This window comes from Eptatretus burgeri, chromosome 15 (assembly GCF_056783735.1).
Source record: "Eptatretus burgeri isolate ZD-2024b chromosome 15, Ebu_testis_v1, whole genome shotgun sequence".
In the NCBI taxonomy this organism is placed as follows: Eukaryota; Metazoa; Chordata; class Myxini; order Myxiniformes; family Myxinidae; genus Eptatretus; species Eptatretus burgeri.
In genome coordinates this window covers 4196601-4218378 of record NC_140975.1, presented here as the reverse complement: position 1 = coordinate 4218378, position 21778 = coordinate 4196601, and the positions used below count along the sequence as shown (strand labels likewise).

Sequence of the window (21778 nt, the reverse complement as noted above, 5' to 3'; positions counted from 1 at the left end):
TCGGCTTTACGCTGTGGAAATCAAGGCAAATTAGGATCATTGGTATCTTCTGCAATGAGGCTGAGTCTTTGGTCCTCTCACTTTCTCACCGCAGGCAGGTCGGTGGTCTTTCTGTCTTCTACCGTCTTCTCTCCGGCCTCGCTCCCTCCTGCTGTCTACGATCTCTGACCCCATATTTCTGCAGGGCGCTCAGGGTTTGCCAGCAACCCCCTTCTGGTAAAACTACCAAATGAAGAATCACTGCTCCCTTTCACCCTTTCATTCCTCTTTTTCCCTGCCTTTGGAACAAACTCCCTCACTCTCTTCAACCCCACTCTTCCCTCCAGGTCTTCAAACCAACTGTTCACCACCACCTCATATCTTCCCCCATCCAAAACCTCGATCTTTTCTACCCCCGTTAATCCAACCCAAACCCACATCCTTCAAATTCCCTGCTTTCTTTCCTGACAGTCCCTGTCGTGTAAGGACCAGCAAGTCCCTGGAGTATCCATCTTGTTTACCCCACCGACCCCTTCCATAATTCGCCTCATGTCTTTGTTCCCCACTGTTTTGTCCTTCCCTCTCCCACCCCTCTTGTTTCCTGCTCTCCTTGTTATACATTGCGTGTGATAGCTCTCATATGAACCTCGACATTGTAGAGAAAAACAAAAAAATATAAAAGAACTGGTATGACCCCCTGTGAACCTCCATGAAAGCATCAGCGGACCGTTCAGGGCCCTTTTCTTTCGTAAATTACACCTTTTGTAGTACCTTACAGGCTCCATGATCTCAGCTTTTAGCAATCGATCAACCTCCAAATCTACCTTCCCTTTCAATGAAAATGGTAGAGGGTGGACTTTCACAAACTTAGGAGTTGTATTTGGGACAATATCGAGCTCGACTTCCATTCCTTTCAGTTTCCCCAGTTCAAATACGAAAAGGTCTCCATATTCCGCCAGGAGCTTCTGCATTTGATCGCGAGCATTGAGGATGTTCACCTCTTGCCAATCCCGTCCCAGCAGAATAGGACCTGAGCCTTTCAACACCAAGGTCAACTTTGCCTTCTGTTTACCATAAGTTACAGTGACCACATTCTCCCACAATAGCCACAGATTCATCAGTGAATATGTGTAATATAGTCTGATTTGGGTAGATTGTGGGCCTGTTTGGGTCGTCTGCCCCACACCTCTCCTGGAAGCTCACCTCACTCATCAGTGATACCGAATACCCGGTATGTATTTACATCGGCACTTTGCTGCCTTGTGCCTCCAACTGAACAACAAGTGGTTTGGATTAGGTTTGGTTGCTCGATTTATGAAAAAGCCTGTACATGCCCTCTTTATTTTCATCCTCCAACAGTACAACTGATACGTCTGGTATTTAGACTTTTTGCCCGTTCCCGATGGAGAACTGTTCTCGTTCCATGGAATGCTTTGGGTCTTGTGTTACAAATGACAGACTCTTGTAAAATGACTTTTTTGCTGCAGATATAGCAGTCCACATTTATAGCTGAACAACCACGAAGTTGATTATGAGCTGTTCACCCACAGTGATCACATTTTACGATGGATTCCCCATCAAAAGATGAACCACGGGGGTTCTAGTGGAAATACAAACTCGTCACCTTGTTGTTTGTGGTGAGGATGTTGAGGTCGTGGAGAGATTCACTTACCTTGGCATTTATTCATGTCTCTGCTGGCTGTGAGTCAGAGGTCAATAGACGTATGGGTCGTGCCTGGGGAGTCATGGATTCACTGGATAATGGGGTGAGACGCTGCCGGTATCTGTGCAGGAGGCTGAAAGTCAGAGTCTTCAGGTCCTTGGTGCTTCCAGTCTTGCTCTTTGGATGTGAGACTTGGACTCTGACCAGGGATCTGAGATGGAGACTTAATTCCTTTGGTACCAGGTCTGTTCGGAGAATCCTTGGCGATCGCTGGTCGGACTTTGTGTCCAACGAGCGGTTCCTGAGATAGACTAAATTGAGATTTGTTACCTGCATAGTCCGTGAGCGTCAGCTGTGGCTGTATGGACATGTAGCTCGTTTTTCTGACGCTGATCCTGCTCACCAGATTCTCTCAGCGAGGGAGTCCCGTGAGGTGGAGGAGGCCAGTGGGCCGACCACATGCCTTGTGGTTGCAGCAGGTTGATGGGCATCTCAAGGAGATGGTGATGGGCCAGGCATCTGCCTGGGGGATGGCCAGACGGAGGCCCCTGGAGTTCCGGCGGAAAGTGGATACAGCGACGCGCTGTTCTGGCGCCTGCTCCCATACCTGACCTGACCTTGTTTGCTGTTACCTCCTGGTGTACTTCGACACGTTTGTGGAGAGCCAATGTGTTTCTTTTTTGCCACCAATTATTTTGAAGATGATATGCATCAGGCCTTGTCGAAATCAAACATTGCTTCCTTCAGCAATCTGCGTTTAATTCCAAAGACTAACTGATCACGTAGCATTTCGAAATTACCTCCATATTCACACAGCTAAGTCAATTTATGTGAGGCTGCGATGTAATCCGAAATGGACTCACTCCTTCCTGCCTGCGGCTATTCAGCTTGTAGCGCTACATGATCACCGATGGCTTCGGATCTGTTTGACGATGGAACAACAGCGTCAAACAAATTCGGCAATTTTGCGATCTCTCGATGTGGTACTCGCAAATTAGCGATGTCATTTGGTGTGTTTTTCATTGTTGTTAGCTCTGAAAACGTTCGAGAACAATAGTAGACATGTTAAGTGACATTTGACTTCAAATCGTGATGCAAAGCTCCCCTTTGGCATGGAAGTTCCTTAGGGTCACAGAAAAAAATTTATCCAAAGACACACCGTCATATCTCAAAATCCAAGATGGCCGCCGTCGACCATTTTGGAAAACATGGCCCAGTCATAGCTCATGAACCGTTTGTCATATAAACCATTATGACAAATGTTTTCTAACTAACCTGAGGTCACTGAACTCATTTCCGGTGACAATTTTGCTTTCTGGTGGATTTAAAGGTCAAATCATAGACAAAAATACATAAATGTTACATTTTTTCTAAAAAGTATGAGAAAAAAATTTTGTGAGAACGAGACATGACTTAACATGTCTACTACATGATGGTTAGGTCAGACCCAACTCAGAAATGGTTTCCTCATGCTGAATTTAACTACACATGAGTTCGTCACATAATGTATCTATGTTATGTGACCTTTAATTTTTAATTTTTACTTTCAGATTCAAAGTCACTAATCCAAATGAGTTCCGATAACTGTGAAAGCACGCCTGCCACGATGGACTGGAGCCTATGTTTTATATGTCAATCAGACGAGACTCATAATCCAACTTCGGATCCCTCATCATCTGTTAAATTGAGAAACAATCCTGAAAGACTTTCAGCCACTTACAGACAGGTTGTGAACAATATCCAGGAACTCAATGAATTAGGTGAGCTGCCTGATTTTGTATTCGTAGAGAATACTGGTGACAGTGATACTCAGAATATAGTGCAGCTGATGATGTCTAATCATGTAGTGTGGCACAAAGCTTGCAGGAATGCTGTCGACAATCAGAAAGTGCAGAGAGCCAGGAATAAGCATCAAGGACAAGCGTCATTTAGTCCGGTAAAAACTCGTGCAGCCAGGTCAGTCACACAGACATCACCCTCTACAGACATCTATCTTTGAGCGAACTAGTTGACGCTCCGTGTCTGTTTTGTGATGAAGTGGGAAACAAGAAAGAGCTCAGAAAAGCTGCTACACTTGGCTTGGATTAAAAAATCAATGACTGTGCTCAGCTGTTGGGCGACAAACGCCTGTTGTCTAAACTGACCGCTGGTGACTTGATCGCTATCAATGCTGTCTATCATCGTGCGTGCCTGACTCGGCTGTATAGGAAAGTGGAGACGGTCAGATGTGACATCACTGATAGTCATAACACGCAGGTGATGCGAGCACATCTTCTCAATAAGTTACTTGACTTTATTGAAGATAACCATGGTTCAGGGGAGTCGCGAGCAATGGCTCACTTGACGACCCTTTATGATAAGCGTATTGCTGCTCTCGGCTTTCCCTACATCAAATGCAATACAACACGCCTTGGAGAGGACATTGAGCGCATGATTCCTGACATCAAGGTAGTAAAGATTAACTGTTGCTGGTCTCTTGTTTTCGACGATGACCTATCCAAAGCTATAGTTGATATGAAAGACAATACATCAACTGAAGTCTCCACCCTGCACAAAGCAGCCAAGATCCTCCATCGAGAATATCTTCAAATGTGGAAAGCTTTTACGGGTTCCTTCTCAACCTCATCTGAAGCTGAATCAATCCCAACCACTCTGCATTCATTCCTGTACATGCTTCTTGATGGACCATCTATCGATCAGCCATATCCTGGATCTAAGAAGTCCAAGGTTGCAACATCAGTTGGGCAGCAGATCATCTTCAACTCAGTTGCATGCAGATCCAAGAAACGTGACAGTGTTCCACGTCACAACAGAGATAGAGAAACACCAGCTTCGCTGTATATGGCTATGAAAGTACATTTCAAACTGGCCGTGAATCTCTAATCGATGATTTGCATCAGCGAGGGTTGTGCATCTCGTATGACCGTTTGAGAGTGCTTAGTACAGATATTGCGAATTCAGTCATTGGTCACTGGGAGCAGGTTGGTGTGGTGGTCCTCGCTCAGGCAGTTAAACACGTTTTCACCACAGGCGGTTTTGACAACAGTGACCATAATCCATCCTCTACGACGGCAACATCAGCCCTCCATGGAACATGCATCAGTATTCACCAGCACTTCTCGTCAGACACACAACAAGTTGCGAATCTTGATGAGATCCTCAATCCAGATGAGATGGGGAAGAAGACTGTGCGGTCCATTTGAAAGTGTAAGACTGAATGTAAAGCTCCTTGTAAGTGCTGCGTGCAGAGACAGCGCTGTATGCTTCTCTGCAGATGTCAAGGTTCGTGCGCCCACACTGGCAAGATGTACCAGGACAAGAGAGGAGAAGAGGAAGAACTTGTGTAATTACAACATTGTGCGATGGATAATCTAATTACCTCAAATTTTCTGTATGTGGGAAAAACAATAAAATTTGTTATAATTTGTATTTTTTTGGGATTTCACCTTTAAATACATCTGAAATGCAGAGCTGATGCCGGAAATGAATTCAGCGACCTCAATTTAGCGAGAAAACATGTGTCATAATAGTTTCTATGACAAACGGTTCATGAGCTATGACTGGGCCAGGTTTTCCATAATGGTCTTCGGCGGCCATCTTGGATTTTGAGATATGACGTGTGTCTTTGGCATGGAAGTTCCTTAGGGTCAGAGAAACAAATTTATCCAAAGGGGACATTTGCATCATGATTTGAAGTCAGCACCCTATTTTGTGCACTTAACATGTCGACTATAAAAGGTATGCCTTTTAAATGCTTATGACTTCACTTTGTAGTAGTTTTTAAGCGTATAATTTTGTACACATCTCAATGGGCGGCCATTTTTTTCCCCGTGCTATCCCAAAATATGGAGCACTACCGTACTCCATGATAATAGGCTATTGCTGTCTGTCTGTCCCACCCTGAAACACGGAAACACTCCTTTTTTTGGAGAAAAAACTTTTTTTCATAATAAAAAACAAACAAGTTGGTTCAAATTAATTCAAGCCAACGGGAAAATTATAATTTTGTCAAGACAGAATTTTTTTTTTGAACCCGGGCGGTGTATAGGCAACAGACCACTGCCTCAATGGCTCCCAAATTATTTTTTCATTCCTGTCAAATATATATATATATATATATATATATATATAGACATATATATATATATATAGACATATATATATATATATATAGACATATATATATATATATATATATATATATATATATATATATATATATATATATATATATATATATATATATATATATATATATATATATATATATATATATATATATATATATATATATATACATATATATATATATATATATCCTCCCATTTTGAGATCTTTCAACCAGCACAAGACCAAAAAGGTTCCCTTTTCTTTTTTTATATCGTGGTTTTTTTTTCTGAAAACCACACGTCTCTGTTAGTAAACAAATAAAAGAGCAAAACGTGAAAGAGGAAAAAAACATGAAAGATGAAAATCAGGCTTCATAACCTTTTTGTAGCAGTTTGTGTCTGAGCAAATAGACAAAGTGTCTCTCTCCGTCGCAGACAGTGGTTTGTGTCTGAGCAAACAGCCAAAGTGTCTCTCTCCGTCGCATAGTGTGGTTTGTGTCCGATGGAACAGCCAAAGTGTCTCTCTCCGTCGCATATAGTGGTTTGTGTCCAAGCGAACAGCCAAAGTGTCTCTCTCTGTCGCATATAATGGTTTGTGTCCGATGGAACAGCCAAAGTGTCTCTCTTCGTCGCATATAGTGGTTTGTGTCCAAGCGAACAGCCAAAGTGTCTCTCTCTGTCGCATATAGTGGTTTGTGTCCGATGGAACAGCCAAAGTGTTTCTCTCCGTCGCATATAATGGTTTGTGTCCGATGAAACAGCCAAAGTGTCTCTCTTAGTCGCATATAATGGTTTGTGTCTGAGGGAACAGCCAAAGTGTCTCTCTCCGTCGCATATAATGCTTTGTGTCTGATGGAACAGCCAAAGTCTCTCTCTCCGTCGCATATTGTGGTTTGTGTCCGATGGAACAGCCAAAGTGTCTCTCTCCGTCGCATATAATGGTTTGTGTCCGAGGGGACAGCCAAAGTCTCTCTCTCCGTCGCATATTGTGGTTTGTGTCCGATGGAACAGCCAAAGTGTCTCTCTCCATCGCATATAATGGTTTGTGTCCGAGGGGACAGCCAAAGTCTCTCTCTCCGTCGCATATAATGGTTTGTGTCCGAGGGAACAGCCAAAGTGTCTCTCTCCATCGCATATAATGGTTTGTGTCCGATGGAACAGCCAAAGTCTCTCTCTCCATCGCATATAATGGTTTGTGTCCGATGGAACAGCCAAAGTGTCTCTCTCCATCGCATATAATGGTTTGTGTCCGAGGGAACAGCCAAAGTGTCTCTCTCCATCGCATATAATGGTTTGTGTCCGAGGGAACAGCAATGTGTCTCTCTCTTTAAGAGCCGTTGTAGATCACAGAGCTCTGAACAAAAGGCATTAAATACATTGCATAAGAAGGTGGGGGGAAGAGGATGGGGTGGTGGGAATGGAGACTGGACTAGATTGTCCCAACACCCATTGTCCGATTTTGTTCAACAACTCCCTCGACCATGAACTTTCACCCACACACTGTGAAGGAACAAATCAAACGACCCTGTGGCGCAGCTGTTCATATCTTTTCTTTCATAACTTCATTTCATTTCAGACGATGTGCGCCCGAGGTATTAATTATTAAAATAATAAATCGAAGTTTGATTTGTATTCGTGGCAAGGGAGATAACGGTCATCTGCCTTCGGACAATGATAAAATTAAAACAAAAAAAAGAAGAAATACTCGGCAGGTGATGAATAGCATTTTCTTTTTCTTCTGCTACTCGTGTTCCAAGTCAACATTCCAATGGCAATCGAAGATCCAAAAATGATCACCAGTGCATTGCACCAGGTTAACAACACACTCATGATACCCGAGGCCAAGCATGACCATCAAGGACTTACTGCGAGAAAACCGATCCACTTGATGAAATCTTCCCATTGCAGGAACGACCGGAGGAGCCAAAGCAGGGAGAGGCGAACAATTCGGGCAGCAACTCTAAAGGGAACCCAATATCGACAGGGGTCATCGAATATGGCATCCAATATATGATTCAATTCCAAAGGGAATAGCAACCGTACAGAGGTTCACAACACAGCATGTGACAACAAAGAGGCGAGTCACTCTCTCGGTGGACACGCATCACAAGGTTGAAGATTAACATACAGATGAAGATCAATCGGCGAGGCGCATGTTGACAGGTCAGGACTATCTGTGCGAGTTCAGCGAGAGATACAAACCACGGTAGCGACAGGAGACCCGAGACAGAGGTGACCAGCCACTGAAAGAATGGAGGGGAAGTGTAATAACGTGTAGACAATGAGGGGGTTCCATAGGAGGAAGTATAAGAAGTGGAGGAGAGCAGAGAGTTTGGATTATTAAAGGTTCAGCTAAAAGTGGTTGCTGTGTGAAAGGTATAGCAAGACCCAACGACGGAAGACCCAACGAGAGCCGATAAGAATGCTCGAAGCATGACTGAGGCAACTGATTAGCTGGCCTTACCTGTGGTGAGGACTGTATGCAATACCAGCGGCAGAAAATCTACGGCCTTTAAAAATTGAGCAATCGGCCACAATGAAGGGGAAAACCAAAGGAATCAAAATGAAAAATAAAGAGCAACTAATAAAATATAGTGAGAGGTTACGGGTTAAAAAGGTAAAGTTCACTTAATTGAGTTTAAATAATGATCAAGTCAAAAGAATATGTGACAATACAGCAAGTGGCAAAGGCTTCTACTCATCTGGCCAAAAAAGTGTTGATTTATCAGGAAAACAAATTAAATGGTAACGACAGGATATGAGATCGGATAACTTAAACATTCCTTTACTCATCAAAACAAATAGACTTTTCACCTCATTTCCTTTCAAAATACTGAAAAAACAAAAAAAACAACAACACTACATCCTACTGCAAGGCTGCAAGCAGAAGCATTTCCTCTAATCAACACCATTAACCTCAGGATGTAATGAGAAACAGCTCAGTTTGAACCACAGCTCAGACCTTCACTCATACATGTCCTGAAACATCTGCTGGCCTGTCTGGATGTAGACCTCCTTCTCCTCTGCAGTCATCTTGCTCACCAGCTCGGGCTGGCGGCTCACCTCGCTGTATTGGTACGCCCGGCCGGCCACAGTGACCGTCGGTTCATCTGCAACCTCTTCAAAATCATCATCCTCTTCACCGAACGGAGTACCACAGCTCACTCCATCCACCCGCGTAGCTCGAGGTTGCTGCGGTTGCTGCATTGAACGACGTTTCGCAGGCGGCTGTCCGTCCTCATTATCCGAAGACTCAGTCGTGTCGCTCTCAGAGTCACTGGCGGCCGCACCCGCTGCTGCACCTGCCGGCAACCCACCGCCGCGTCCGGCCCAACTCAAAGGGTTTGCGCCGGCCGCGGGTCCTCTGCCAGGTCCTCCTGAACCAATGGCCTTCTTCTCGTGTACGAGCAAGGCTCGCATCACCTCGTCATGATCCGATGAAGTTAAATTGTTTGACTTCTCTCCACCGTCTTCTGAGCCTGCAAAGACAATGCATTTGACAGAGGCAAAGTGTTAATTTAGACAGAGGAGGTGGTAAGGGGCAGAGGTTGAGGTGGTGGTGCAAAGTAAAATAAAATCAATAAAACACGGCCACAATTTCTGCACCAAAAACAGTCGTTATCAGAGATCCATTGTTTGACAATAACCGGTGAAGTACCAATTGAGATTTCGTACGAAATATTATTATAATTATTATTATTATTATTATTATTTTGCACCATGTTGAAACACACATTGAAAAGGTAAAACTAGATGCAATCCAAGCTCGTTCGGCCATGTCAAGGTGTGTGTGACATATCCAATAATAATGCTTCATCAAAACAGGATTAGCGAACATGATAAGAAAATGTACAACTCTAGTTAAAACTCAATGGTATATCAATCTTTTAACAAAACTTATCGGTGAAAGAAACAAAGCACGAATGAAAAATAACGTCATTCGGATGAAAAGTTCCGGTGGGCATGATTTCCAGAAAAGTCGAGACGCACACCAACCCTCGCGCGGGATTTCCTTTTGCATTTATTTACTCATTTGTTTTGTTCAATTTTTCATTCTTGTGATGATTACATCCACAGCGGTGATTGTCCGATTGAATTAATTATCAAAAAAAAAAAATCAGAGCTATCGCCAACACCCTGAACAAATTAGAAATTCCTGCTTTAACCTAGAGGGGGCAATGCATCAGTGGCGCAACTGCATACGAAAAAAGAAGAAGATCCAAAAGGCAGGAGGACAGGTCAGGTGGGAGCACGCACCGGAGCAGCGCATCGCTGCGTCCACTTTCCGCCGGTACTCCAGGGGCCTCCGTCTGGCCATCCCCCAGGCAGATGCCTGGCCATCCCCGTCTCCTTGAGATGCTGATCAACCTGCTGCAACACGAGGCACGTGGTCGGCCCATTGGCCTCCTCCACTCATGAGGCTCGCTTGCTGAGAGAATCTTGTGAGCAGGGTCAGCGTCAGGAAATGGACCCACATGTCCATACAGCAGCAGCTGACACTCACGGACGATGCAAGTAACAAATCTCATCTGAGTCGCTCTCGGCAACCACTGATTGGACAAAAGTCTGACTACCGATAGCGAAGGATTCTCCGAAGAAACCTGGTACCAAAGGAATTAAGTCTCCGTCTCAGATCCCTGGTCAGAGCCCAAGTCTCACATCCATAGAGCAAGACTGGAAGCACCAAGGACCTGAAGACTCCAGACTTTTGTCCTCCTGCACAGGTACCGACAGCGCCACATGCCATGATCCAGTGAATCCACGACTCCACAGGCCCGACACAGACATCAATTGACCTCTGGCTCACAGCCAGCAGACATCAATATCACTGCCAAGGTAAGTGAATCCCTCCTTGACCTCAGCATCCTCACCACAAACAGGTACAGACAAGATAGCAGCATCCAAGATGTCAATGAAAGTCTGGATCTTAGTTTTGATCCAGGAAACCCGTAATCGCAGCGGCTCCGACTCCTCATTCAGCACCTCGAGGGCCCCCTAAAGGATATTCAGTCTCCGCAAAGATGACTGCATCATCTGTGACATCAAGGTCAGAGATCTTGACATTTCCAAATGAGACACTGCAGCTTAATCTCTCTGACATCCTCCCCAGAATCCAGTCCATACAGGCAGTGAAAAATGTTGGGGACAGTGCACACCCCTGATGAACTCCTGCAACTGGAAATAAGTTGGAGATGGCATCACCACATCTCACAGCACTCTCAGTATCAGAGTATAGTTCAGACGTCAGATCGATCAGTTTTGGAGGCACCCCACGAAGACAAAGAATCCTCCAGAGGGCATCCCGATTCACGGAATCGAACGCTTTGCAGAGATCAACATAAGCTGCAAGCAGCACCTGCTGAAACTCTCGTCTGTGTTCGGTGAGGACCCAAAGAGCAAGGATATGGTCAATCAGTGACCTCTTTGGTGTAAAGCCTGACTGCTTGGATAATTCTTGATTGCGTTCACCACCATCTGCTTCAGCACCAGAGCAAAGATCTTGCCAGGCACTGAGAGCAGCGTCACCCCGAGGTAATTGTTGCAGTTCTGGCAATCACCGTTGCCTTTCCAGAGAGTGACAACAAGGCCCCTCTTCCAGTCAGTTGGGATGATGCCCGTGTTCCAGGCAGAGCTAATCCTAACTGCATGCACCGACATTAGAACAGCATTTTCACCAGCCTTGAGAAGTTCAGCATGGATGCCACAGATCCCAGGAGCTTCACCCCATTTCAAGCGGTTCACCGCAGCCTGCGTTTCCCCAAACGAAGGTGGATCACAGTTGATTGGAGGGTCAGCAATAGGGATAGTAAGACCCCTGACATCCAACTCAACAGCTGGTGGATCTGGCTAGGAGAGACACTCAAAGTAACCGGCCCAGCAGGCCTTCACCAGGCGGGAGAGAGAGAGGGTGGGAGAGAGAGATGATCAAAGAACTAGGTGATGATGTCACCAATACCAGAATGATTTGTGAAATTAAGTCCGAGAATTGAGAATGGCCCATGGGATTTATGGACATTGTAATAATACCTATCGAGAGGAAAAGGCAAATATCATTGACAGCAGTGATTTTGGACAATTAGCTTGATATGGCATACACAGGATATCAAAAACGATGCCCAGATGTTTCGACAAGAAGAATAGAGGAAAAGGTGAGAGTGATAACCTGGATGCGAGCGGATCAATTTGGCTGTGGGAGTTTTGAGTGATAGAGGATGCGAGTTTGATGATGACATGCTTGTTTGTTGAGTGGATTATTAAAAGGCTTTTGATCAAGTGATTTGGAACAGATATTTGGAAGTGCTTAAGTGGGTACAAGTTGATTGACCCATGTACAAATCGCCAATCGATTTCCTATTCCTCCAGACAGCTGAAATAAGACTAGCTGATGGTGAATTTGACCTCAAGGTTACTCCCTTTCACGTATACTTTTCAATCCCTCTTTCAAGCATTGGTAAAGAAAGCTCTAGATGGGAGGAAGAAGGCGTGAAGTTGAAGGAAAAATGGTGAAGGCCGTCAGACTTTCGGATTACCAAACAATTCTGGCAGATATGGAGCAAGGCCTGCAACATTTGATAGAATCTACAAATTAAGTGCCAACAGAATATGGAATTCTTAAAAGTGTGAAAAAGACAAAGATAATTAGAATTTCACGGATTACAAGCAAAGGCTTGAAGATTTGTTTGGATGGAAATGAGTTTGAACAGGCCGGCGAATTCAAATATGAACGTAGATTGTTGACACGGGATGGGAGGTGCCACAGAGAGATCAAGGGATGTATTGCAATGGGAAAGAAGGCCTTCAAAAAAAAAAAAAAAGGAAGGAAGGAGTTGTTGAGTTTTAATGATTACCTGCAGAAGAAGAAAATGGTGAACACTTCAGTTTGGAGTTTTGTTATGTATGGAGCAGAGGCTGAGATCCTTATGGAGCAGAATATCTAGAGAGTAGAGGCCTTGGAAATGTCGATTTGGTGACGAAGGGGAAAGGATGTAATGGGTTGATATCATGAACAACAACAAAGTGCTTGAGATGGTTCAAGAGTGCAAGAAATGGACAGGACACAAACAACAGGCACGAATAATAAATGTAACGTGTTAAATAGGGAAATGTAAAAAACAACCCGCTGCATTAACGGCGGTAAACCTCTTTAAATAAAATAAAAATTAAAAAAAAATTTAAAAGGCCTTTTTTTCTACAACCTTTAAAATCTTTATTACCCTCGCCGAAGGAGAGGGTATTGTATTTGGGTCCGTTTGTCTGTTTGTTTGTCTGTTTATTTGTCTGTTTGTCCAAACAGAACTTTCATGTTTTTCTCCGCAACCGCTTGTCGGATTGAGACAAAATTTCGGATTGTGATGGATTGAGACGAAATATTCATATAGAATGTTTAAATGATATAATTGTGAGGTCATAGGTCAAATGGTGTGGCATCCATTTTTGTTTTGTTTGTTCTATTAAAACTTCAAAAATCTTTTCTGAAGCGGATGAACAGATCGAGTCGAAACTTTACACGTATGACTGCCTGCCCATGAGGAACAAAAGGTTCACACATATGATGTCATCGGTCACAGGGTTTTGATGCCGTCATAGATCCCTTTGTTATGACGTTATAATTGCATATGTAGAACGCTACATCTGATCAGTATGAGAATTTTTGAGGGTCATCCAAGGATAAAATGACCCACAGAAAGAAAATTGATGACATCATCAGTCACGTGATTCGGCAGCCACATTGTTGGAAAAAAATATATATATAAACTTCAAAAATCTTCTCTGAAGTGGCTGAACAGATCGAGGCAAAACTTTACAAGTATTACTGCCTCTGCATGAGGAACAAAAGTTTCACACATATGATGTCATAAGTCACATGGTTTGGCAGCCATAATGGATTTACCTCTTACTCATGGCTCGCTGACTTCCTCTCATGTCGCATCACCGTGTGGCCCTAAATGGAACTCTCTCATCTCCTCTTCCCGTCCAGGTTGGAGTTCCTCAAGGTAGCATTCTAGGCCCTGTTCTTTTTCTGGTTTTCATCAATGATCTCTCCAACTCTCTGGAAAATCCTCTTCATCTCTTTGCTGATGACTCCACCCTCTGCCGTACCATCTGTCATCCCTCAGACTGGCAAGCAGCAGCAGCTTCTTCGCTCTCTGCAGATCTGGATAAAATCACAAACTGGTCCACACGTGAAACATGTCTTTCAATCCGGACAAATCTCACTCTCATGATGTCTCTCTGGAAAGACCGTTTCGACCCCACCCCCCTCCCAATCTACTTTCACACAATCCTCTGGAAGAAATCCTTTCATTCAAGCTTCTGGGTCTCACTATCTGCCATGATCTTTGCTGGGAAAGCTACATTTCCAACCTGGTTAACAAAACCAGTCACCGACTGGGCATTCTCCGTAGTGCAAAGTCCTTCCTCAGCCCACCTGAGCTCCGAACCACAAACAAAGCTTTTGTCCGCAGCCTGGAGTACTGCTCTCCCCTCTGGGCTGGTGCTCTTACCTCCCACCTTTCTCGGCTTCACTCTGTGGAAACCAAGGCATTTGAGATCATTGGTATCTCCCACGATGAGGCTGCGTCTTTGGGCTTCTCACTCTCTCACCGCAGGCTGGTCGGTGGTCTTTCTGTCTTCTACCGTCTCCTCTCCGGTCTCGCCCCCCCCCCCACCGTTCTGTCTGCGATTTGTCCCCACCATATTTCCGCAGGGCGCTCAAGATCCGCCAACAACCCCCTTCTGGTAAAACTACCAAAATCACGAATCACTGCTCACCTTCACTCTTTCATTCCTCTTTTTCCCCACCTTTGGAATAAACTCCCAAACTCTGTTCAATCCCATTCTTCCCTCCAGGCCTTCAAAACAGCTGTTCACCACCACCTCTTATCGTCCCCCATCCAAATCCTCGATCTTTTCTACCCCCATTAATCCACCCCAAACCCACCTTCTTCAAATTCCCTGCTTTCCTTCCTGAAAGTCCCTTTAATGTCCATCTTGTATACCCCAGGTTGCCCACCCCATCCCTCTCACTTCCACAGATCTTCTAATGTCTCTGTTCCCCTCTGTTTTGTCCTTCCCACTCCCGCCCCTCGTCTCATGCCCCCCCCCTTGCTGTGCGTTAACTCTCATACGAGCCTCGACAAGGTATACAAAAATAAAAATAAAAATAAATAATAATTTTAAAAGGCTATAAAAACTTTCTTCTCCAGAACAGCTGGACAGATCAAGGTGAAACTTCATACAAATGTTCCCCAACCCTTGGGTGTATAAGTTTAAAAAATAATTGATCGGTCACATGGTTTGGCAGCCATATTGGATTGAAGAAAAATATTAAATTATGTTTTCTCTGAAATCGCTTAATCAATTGACGTGAAACTTCACATTTAAGATCGCATAGCGATGGGGAATACATGTTTTAAATTTCAACTTGATTGGATACATGGTCTGACAGCCAGAATTATTTGTTTTTTTGATACGGGTTCTTCTTATATTTTTGATTTTTTTGATTTTATTTTAAATTTTTTTGAGTAAGGCTCACTTGGCTGTACATGGGTGGGTTCGAGGGTAAACGAGTCGCAGCTGAAATGCAAATCCTATCCAGGTTCCTCCTGATGACTTCATCTTTGCCTTTTGCTTGTTCGGGTTCCTTCCGATTACTCCATTTCAGGACTGTATCTATTTGGTCTTCCATTTGATTTGAATTTAATTTATTTTCATCCCATTCTGAATTCAATTGAACGATTAATAATTAATAATAAAAAAAACGTCATGGGTCAGGGTCAGGTGTCCGATCAAAGTGGGATGTCTCGGTAACCCGTCATCACTGGCAGGAGTTATAAAGTGGCAGTTCGAGTTATGTCTCGTTAATTACGTAACACACCACACAAAATAAGTCCTGGTGAGGGTCTGCAATCTCCAATTGCTCTTTTTCTTGTTTTATTTTACTTTGATTATACACTTGAACACTGCAGAACACAAATCACCTTTTTGGAACTTTCAAAAGCCTTCCATCGAGCATGACCTGGACAAAATATTAATATTAAGGGCAGAGTAACTACAAGAATCAGCATTCACATCATCTCACCCTGAGGACGGAGTAACTGTGTGAGATTCTGCATTCAGACAAATATGGTGACACTTCACCCTGTTTGTTTGGAGCATCTTTTTCTCAAAGATTGTTACCAAAATCACCATTTTCTCTGAGAGGAGTTGGCAGGTTTGTAATTGTGCAATTGTATGGATAAACCTTGGTGGTGACGAGAAAGACATCCATTCTTTCTCGAGAAAGACGAGAAAGAATGGAGGATTTCATTCCATTTGATAACTCTACAATCACGTGGAAATCAAACACAAAAAAAAAACATCCATCTTAGAAATAGAAAGTTGATGAAATGCCGATATCCTGGGAGAGCCCAATGATCCCGTCTCATGCCTGATGGAATTGTTCATTCCTAATCTTCACAATCCGTCCACCATCCGGCTTTATCATTGCAGGAAACTTAGCAAGAACAGATGGACGAACATTAAATTCATGGGAACGAAGGCCATGGGCGATTCCAAGTTGACTAGTAATAAACATGGTTAATCTCACTTAATACAACATCTGAGGTCATGGCTCACAGTCAGGTTTTTTTTTTTAAATCAAAACACGAATGCAGAAAAAGCAAACTAAATTCAAGCATCAAAATTGAGGATTAAAAATGATAAAAATCAATACAAGATTTTTCACTTTGTATGTAAATTCAGTGGATAAAAAAAGACAAGAAGTCATCACGACAAGGAAGCATATCTCGTCTTTGTAGATCCCAATTGGGTTGTGAAATACATTTGCATCACACGTTTTGCAGCCAATCATGAAATAAAGCAAAAACGTCATGGACATGGAGCAAAAACTACACCAAACAGAAGGGCATTCGGTAGAGCACATACCTCCGCCACATAATGCTTGATCCACGAGAACATATCAGGCCCAATACATTTTTTGAAATATCATGCTTCACAGTACTATATCGTTGTTGGCCCGATCTCTCAATCGTGAAGAATCACTTTAAGAATTAAATAATTCTCATATCCAGATCCGGATTAGGATCTTCACCAAAATCTAATCAACTCGTCCTAGTCGCACACCCAACGTGTCCACCAAGTTTCATCCGAATCGTCAACAACTTTATGAGATATCATGTTATACATGATTTTTGGCCTTATCTCTCAATGGTGAAGAATCACTTAAAAATTTCTAAGAGTCGGATCCGGATCCAGATCTCCAAAATCGAATCAGTTCGTCGTCGCACACCCAACCTGTCCACAAAATTTCATCCGGATCCATCCACAACTTTTTGAGATTTCCTGCACACAAACAAACAAATGAAATTGCTTGTTGAGCAAGGAATTGCCGGAATAACTTTGTCATATCTCCATGATCTCTGAAAAAACAAAAACCTGGAAATCAGTTTGGTCATGATCATAACTTGGAAGTCAATCGGACTTGAAATGGCATTTTTATCGCAATTTGAAAGTTTTGACCTGACCCCCCCTGACCTCGAAGAAGGGTGTTGGTGTGACACCCCCAATGAGACATATGGTTGGATGCAGAATCGGAAGATGCACATTTTGGATTTGGTTTGAAGTCGATACGACCATTTTGGCGGATGTTATTGCGAAAATAAGAATTTCGGTTTTTCGCTGACCTTGACCTTTGACCTAGATTCACCAAAAACGACAAGTGTCTAAGTTGGACCATGGCCGACGTATGTACCCAGTTTGGTCATGATCGCTGAAACGGTGTGGCTGCTACAGGGTAAACAAACACACAAACAAACAGACACACAAACAGACAGACAGACAGACAGACAGACAGACAGACAGACAGACAGACAGACAGACAGACAGACAGACAGACAGACAGACAGACAGACAGACACACAACCGACCAACATAATTACCTAAATCCGAAGGATTCCGGCAATTAACAAACAGGAAGGGGTGAAAACATAACCTTCACCTTCGGTGGCGGAGGTTAAAAAACAAACACGTGGACTCTCTCAACAGCAGTCACACACCAAAAAAAAAAGGGAAATAAAACAAAACCAAACGAGGGGGAGCACTCGGTAGAGTGCAAAACCTCCGCCGCCAATACTGCTGGGTCACTTAAGTGAACCTGATATCCTATTCATTGTAGGTCAAAACGGATCAGACTCTACTGAACCACGATTGAATAAACTAAACCAGATCGACGCCCATGTAGAAATGCCAAAAAAATTAAATCGAAAATTTTGTTGAAAAAAAAAAAGTTGCAAAATTTGTTTTTTTTCCTCTAACAATTTTTTTTTGGGGGGGGGAGGGGTTGGAAATCACTTAAAAATGTAAAAATGCAAAAAAAAAAGAAATTCAAATATTTTTCAAATAGAATCCAAATTTCTTTGAAAAAAAAGTTGCAAAATTTTCGAAGTTTTTTTTTTGGACCAAGTCCAAAATCTAATAGCATGATCCTTGGACCATACCTAATCCCCCCACCAAGTTTCGTCGAAATCCGTCCAGGAGTTTTTTCCGTAATACTGTTCACAAACAAACAAACAAACAAACAAACAGACAGGGGTGAAAACAGTAACCTCCATCCATCTTCGATGGCGGAGGTTAAAAATAAAATATATTAATTATGAGAAATTAGTTTTGTTTTCCATTTCATAAAATCCGAACAAAGAGAACAGCGGGTAACTCGGGTCGGTGGTCACAAGTGATTATTGGCGGGAGAGGTGGCAAACGTCGCCAACATATCAAGGATCGGCCGCTACGAAAGGACTGGCATCACACGTTGAACGGACCAGGAAGACGAACCCCACCTGAAAGGTCGTTAATTATCTGGCTGGGTTTTTTTTTTTGCAATCCACTGACAACATGGTCGTCCTCCTGAGACTAGCTCCACTTCAACAATCTCCCAGTCCAAATTCTGAGTACACCTACCTGCAACTGTACTTGATTTCTCTCGTTTAATTATGGACTAAGATTTCTCAGATATATATATATATATATATATATATATATATATATATATATATATATATATATATATATATATATATATATATATATATACATATACTTTAAATTTTACAAAGGATTAGGATTTTTGGTCGTCGCTGAAATAAAACAAATTGAATGCCACGAAAAAAAAAGAAAATCATATCTGAGAAACGAATTCTTATTTTGAAAAGTTCGACATTCCATGTCACGTGTGCTTTTAACAGAAATGATTGAAGGTTTCTCGGTAACACAATTATAAAAAATAATTACCAAAAGGAAAATGAAAAATCACTCAGAGTGACACTTGGTGAAACGGAACGGCACTCGGTCGGGCGCATACCTCCGCCAGGCTGAACAGTTTACGTTTTGTATCCGGACCTCAAACAAAATCTTGTCGGCTTGTTCTCGTCACACGACCAACTCAACCACCTAGTTTTATCACAACTCGTCCACAACTTTTTTTAAGAAATTGTGCTACTTCTCGTTTTTGGCCTCGTCCCTCAATGGTGAAGAATCACTTAAAAAAAAATTCTCGGATCCGAATCCAAATCTTCACCAAAAATCGAATCACGTCTTCCTTGTCACACACCCAACCAGTCCACCAAGTTTCGTGTGAATCCGTCCATAACCTTCTGAGATATTGCGCTATATATAATTTTTGGCCCAATCTTTCAGTGGTGAAGAATCACTGAAAAAAATTCGCAGATCCAGATCCGGATCTTCACCAAAATTAAGCGTTGCTGTCCTTTGCCGGTCAGCGACATACACAAACAATTTCATAATGATTGCTTGAAAACTGTGGCCAACAATAACGTGACAAACAGACAGACAGTGCAGACCAACATATTTGGCAAAAAAAATGTGTTCACCAACTAATAAAACTGAAACAGCAGGAAGCTGTAGCAATCAGAGCACTGGTAGCACGGCTGTGGGTGCCAGGCAGCTACCGGTTGGATTCCAACCCAAGCACCAGACTCTCAAATCCATTCCAACAAAACCTGTATATTGTGGCCACGTAGGCTACACGAAAGCTTTCGATCCACGGCGGAAGGGTAAAAACCTCACAGCAGCTTCAATCCAAATAGCTATTGAAAGTTGTAACTAACCAATCCCAAACCGCTGCACCATCAACCTGGTTGAACGTGCGTTATCGAAATGGAAAAGTATTCCACAGTCAGTCATCGCCCTGGAATAATTAAACCAATATCTTTGCTTTATATCCCAATGACCTTTCTGCCACAACCTTCAGGGATGGAAATAAATTGGAAAGAAACTTTGGTTTCCAACTTTATTTCCCCAAAGAGGCATTCCATGGCACCTGCTTGTTCATCTCTCAAAAGCATGTGACAACGTGTTGGGTAACACAACTCTCTTCTTCACAAACACGGTTCAGGGACACAGCAGGCCAAAAACACACATATATCTAACTGTCTGAGGATGTTGTGTATCGATACAGTGCTCCCATCCAGAAACAACCCTCATCTGCTCACCTTCCCAAAATTCAGGCTCGTTCCTCACCTGCATTCACTCATCCTATTATTCTCCTGTGATGGTGGTGGTGGTGGTCGTATGGCGGCTTAGCTGCCACGGTAGCTATCATTTCTTGAAGCGCGACTGTGTCGCTGATGCAGTGCCCCTCTACCAGTACACACACTGGAACTGGTACTCATTTCGCCGACCTCAGAAGGATGACAGGCTGAGTCAACCCACCTGGTGTATTAATTCAGCGGCCGACGGGGCTTGAACTCAGGACCCTCGGATCCCAAGCTGCCATCCTAACCACTGAGCCACCACCAGGATATTATTCTCCTGATTGTGGAATTGTCCTCCTCACCGCAATCTTTCAAATTCTCTGTCCATCACTACCTCATCCACAACCTCTACAAAAAAACACTCATTCTTTACCATTCTGTCCATCTCCAAGTCATTGGTACTCGTTTTGTTTTATTCCACATCACCTCCTTGTGTTTGCCGCCCCCTCACCCTAATACCCCTCCGTAGTTTGTGAACCCACTGTCCTTTGTCATTCAGCTCTTCCATGAGCCTACACCCTTGGATAAAAAAAAAGTTTTACATTTTGAAGCAATTGCTTCACCAACCGATGGTTGGCTCTCCACTTGATGTTCGTTTAACAATGTAAGAGTAGATGTGTCGAACACCGATCTGAGAGCGTTTGGGTGGGGGGGGGGGGCAGGTGAGTTTCCTTTTGGTTCGTGGAAATGTTAACTTATCGCTCAATTAGGACTCATGAAGAGAGTCAATGACCGAAGACACAACGCACAACGCAAGCAATACAGAGTGACTAATCAATGACTGGACGAAATACATTCCGAGGACATTATCAGCACGAAGCAAAATGTACACATCGAACAGAACGTAGAGCAAAAATTATGGTTTCAACGTCTTTGATGAAACCATGTGGGGATTTAAAAACGGGCAAAAAACAAAACCTCCCACAGCGGGAAGGCCGTCAGGTCCAACATTGAAACTCATTGTTGGAAAAGCCGAAGCACAGAGACCGACTGGGTCACCACACCACTTGTGATCAAGATGGAGGCAGGAGATGGTGAATTTGTTCAGGGTGCAGGTGACTACTCGCCAAACCCTTCTCAAAGAACACGGTGGGATCTGTAACGTCCATCGACTAATGCTGGAAAGATGGGTCATCCATCTGAACGTACATCCGAGGGACGGCACGTCACGTCGACATCTTGCCAAACATGTGGAACACCAGGATGGTAGTTCATAGCTGGTTGGGATTCAAACTGAGGCTCGACAGCAGCTCGGGGGGAGTGCACTTACCTCAACAGGATATCCTACCAGAAATAAATAAGTAAATAAATATTATACATGGACTGTGCTGGTCCTGCTGCTGGAAAGCAAATTGTATTCTTTACCCAACACGCAGCGCAAAGCGGGGTGAAGCCGTTGGTTCACTCTGATCGAGGAACGCCTTAATTACGATTGTATGTTACATTTGGAACAATGTAGAACATGAATCGGAATATGC

At 43.3% G+C, this 21778-nt stretch overlaps 1 protein-coding gene across 5 annotated transcripts in view; it reads right to left on the bottom strand.

The window, feature by feature from the left end:
• Positions 1-7464: 7464 nt before the first annotated feature.
• The window catches only part of GTF2E1 (general transcription factor IIE subunit 1), a 117036-nt gene continuing 102722 nt past the window's right edge, over positions 7465-21778 (bottom strand). For all 5 annotated transcript variants that reach the window (XM_085857813.1, XM_085857811.1, XM_085857809.1 and 2 more), the window contains exon 7: positions 7465-9230. In XM_085857813.1, the coding sequence (XP_085713939.1) occupies positions 8716-9230 (515 nt within the window). In that variant the 3' untranslated portion in view covers positions 7465-8715. The remainder of the gene's footprint in view (positions 9231-21778) is intronic.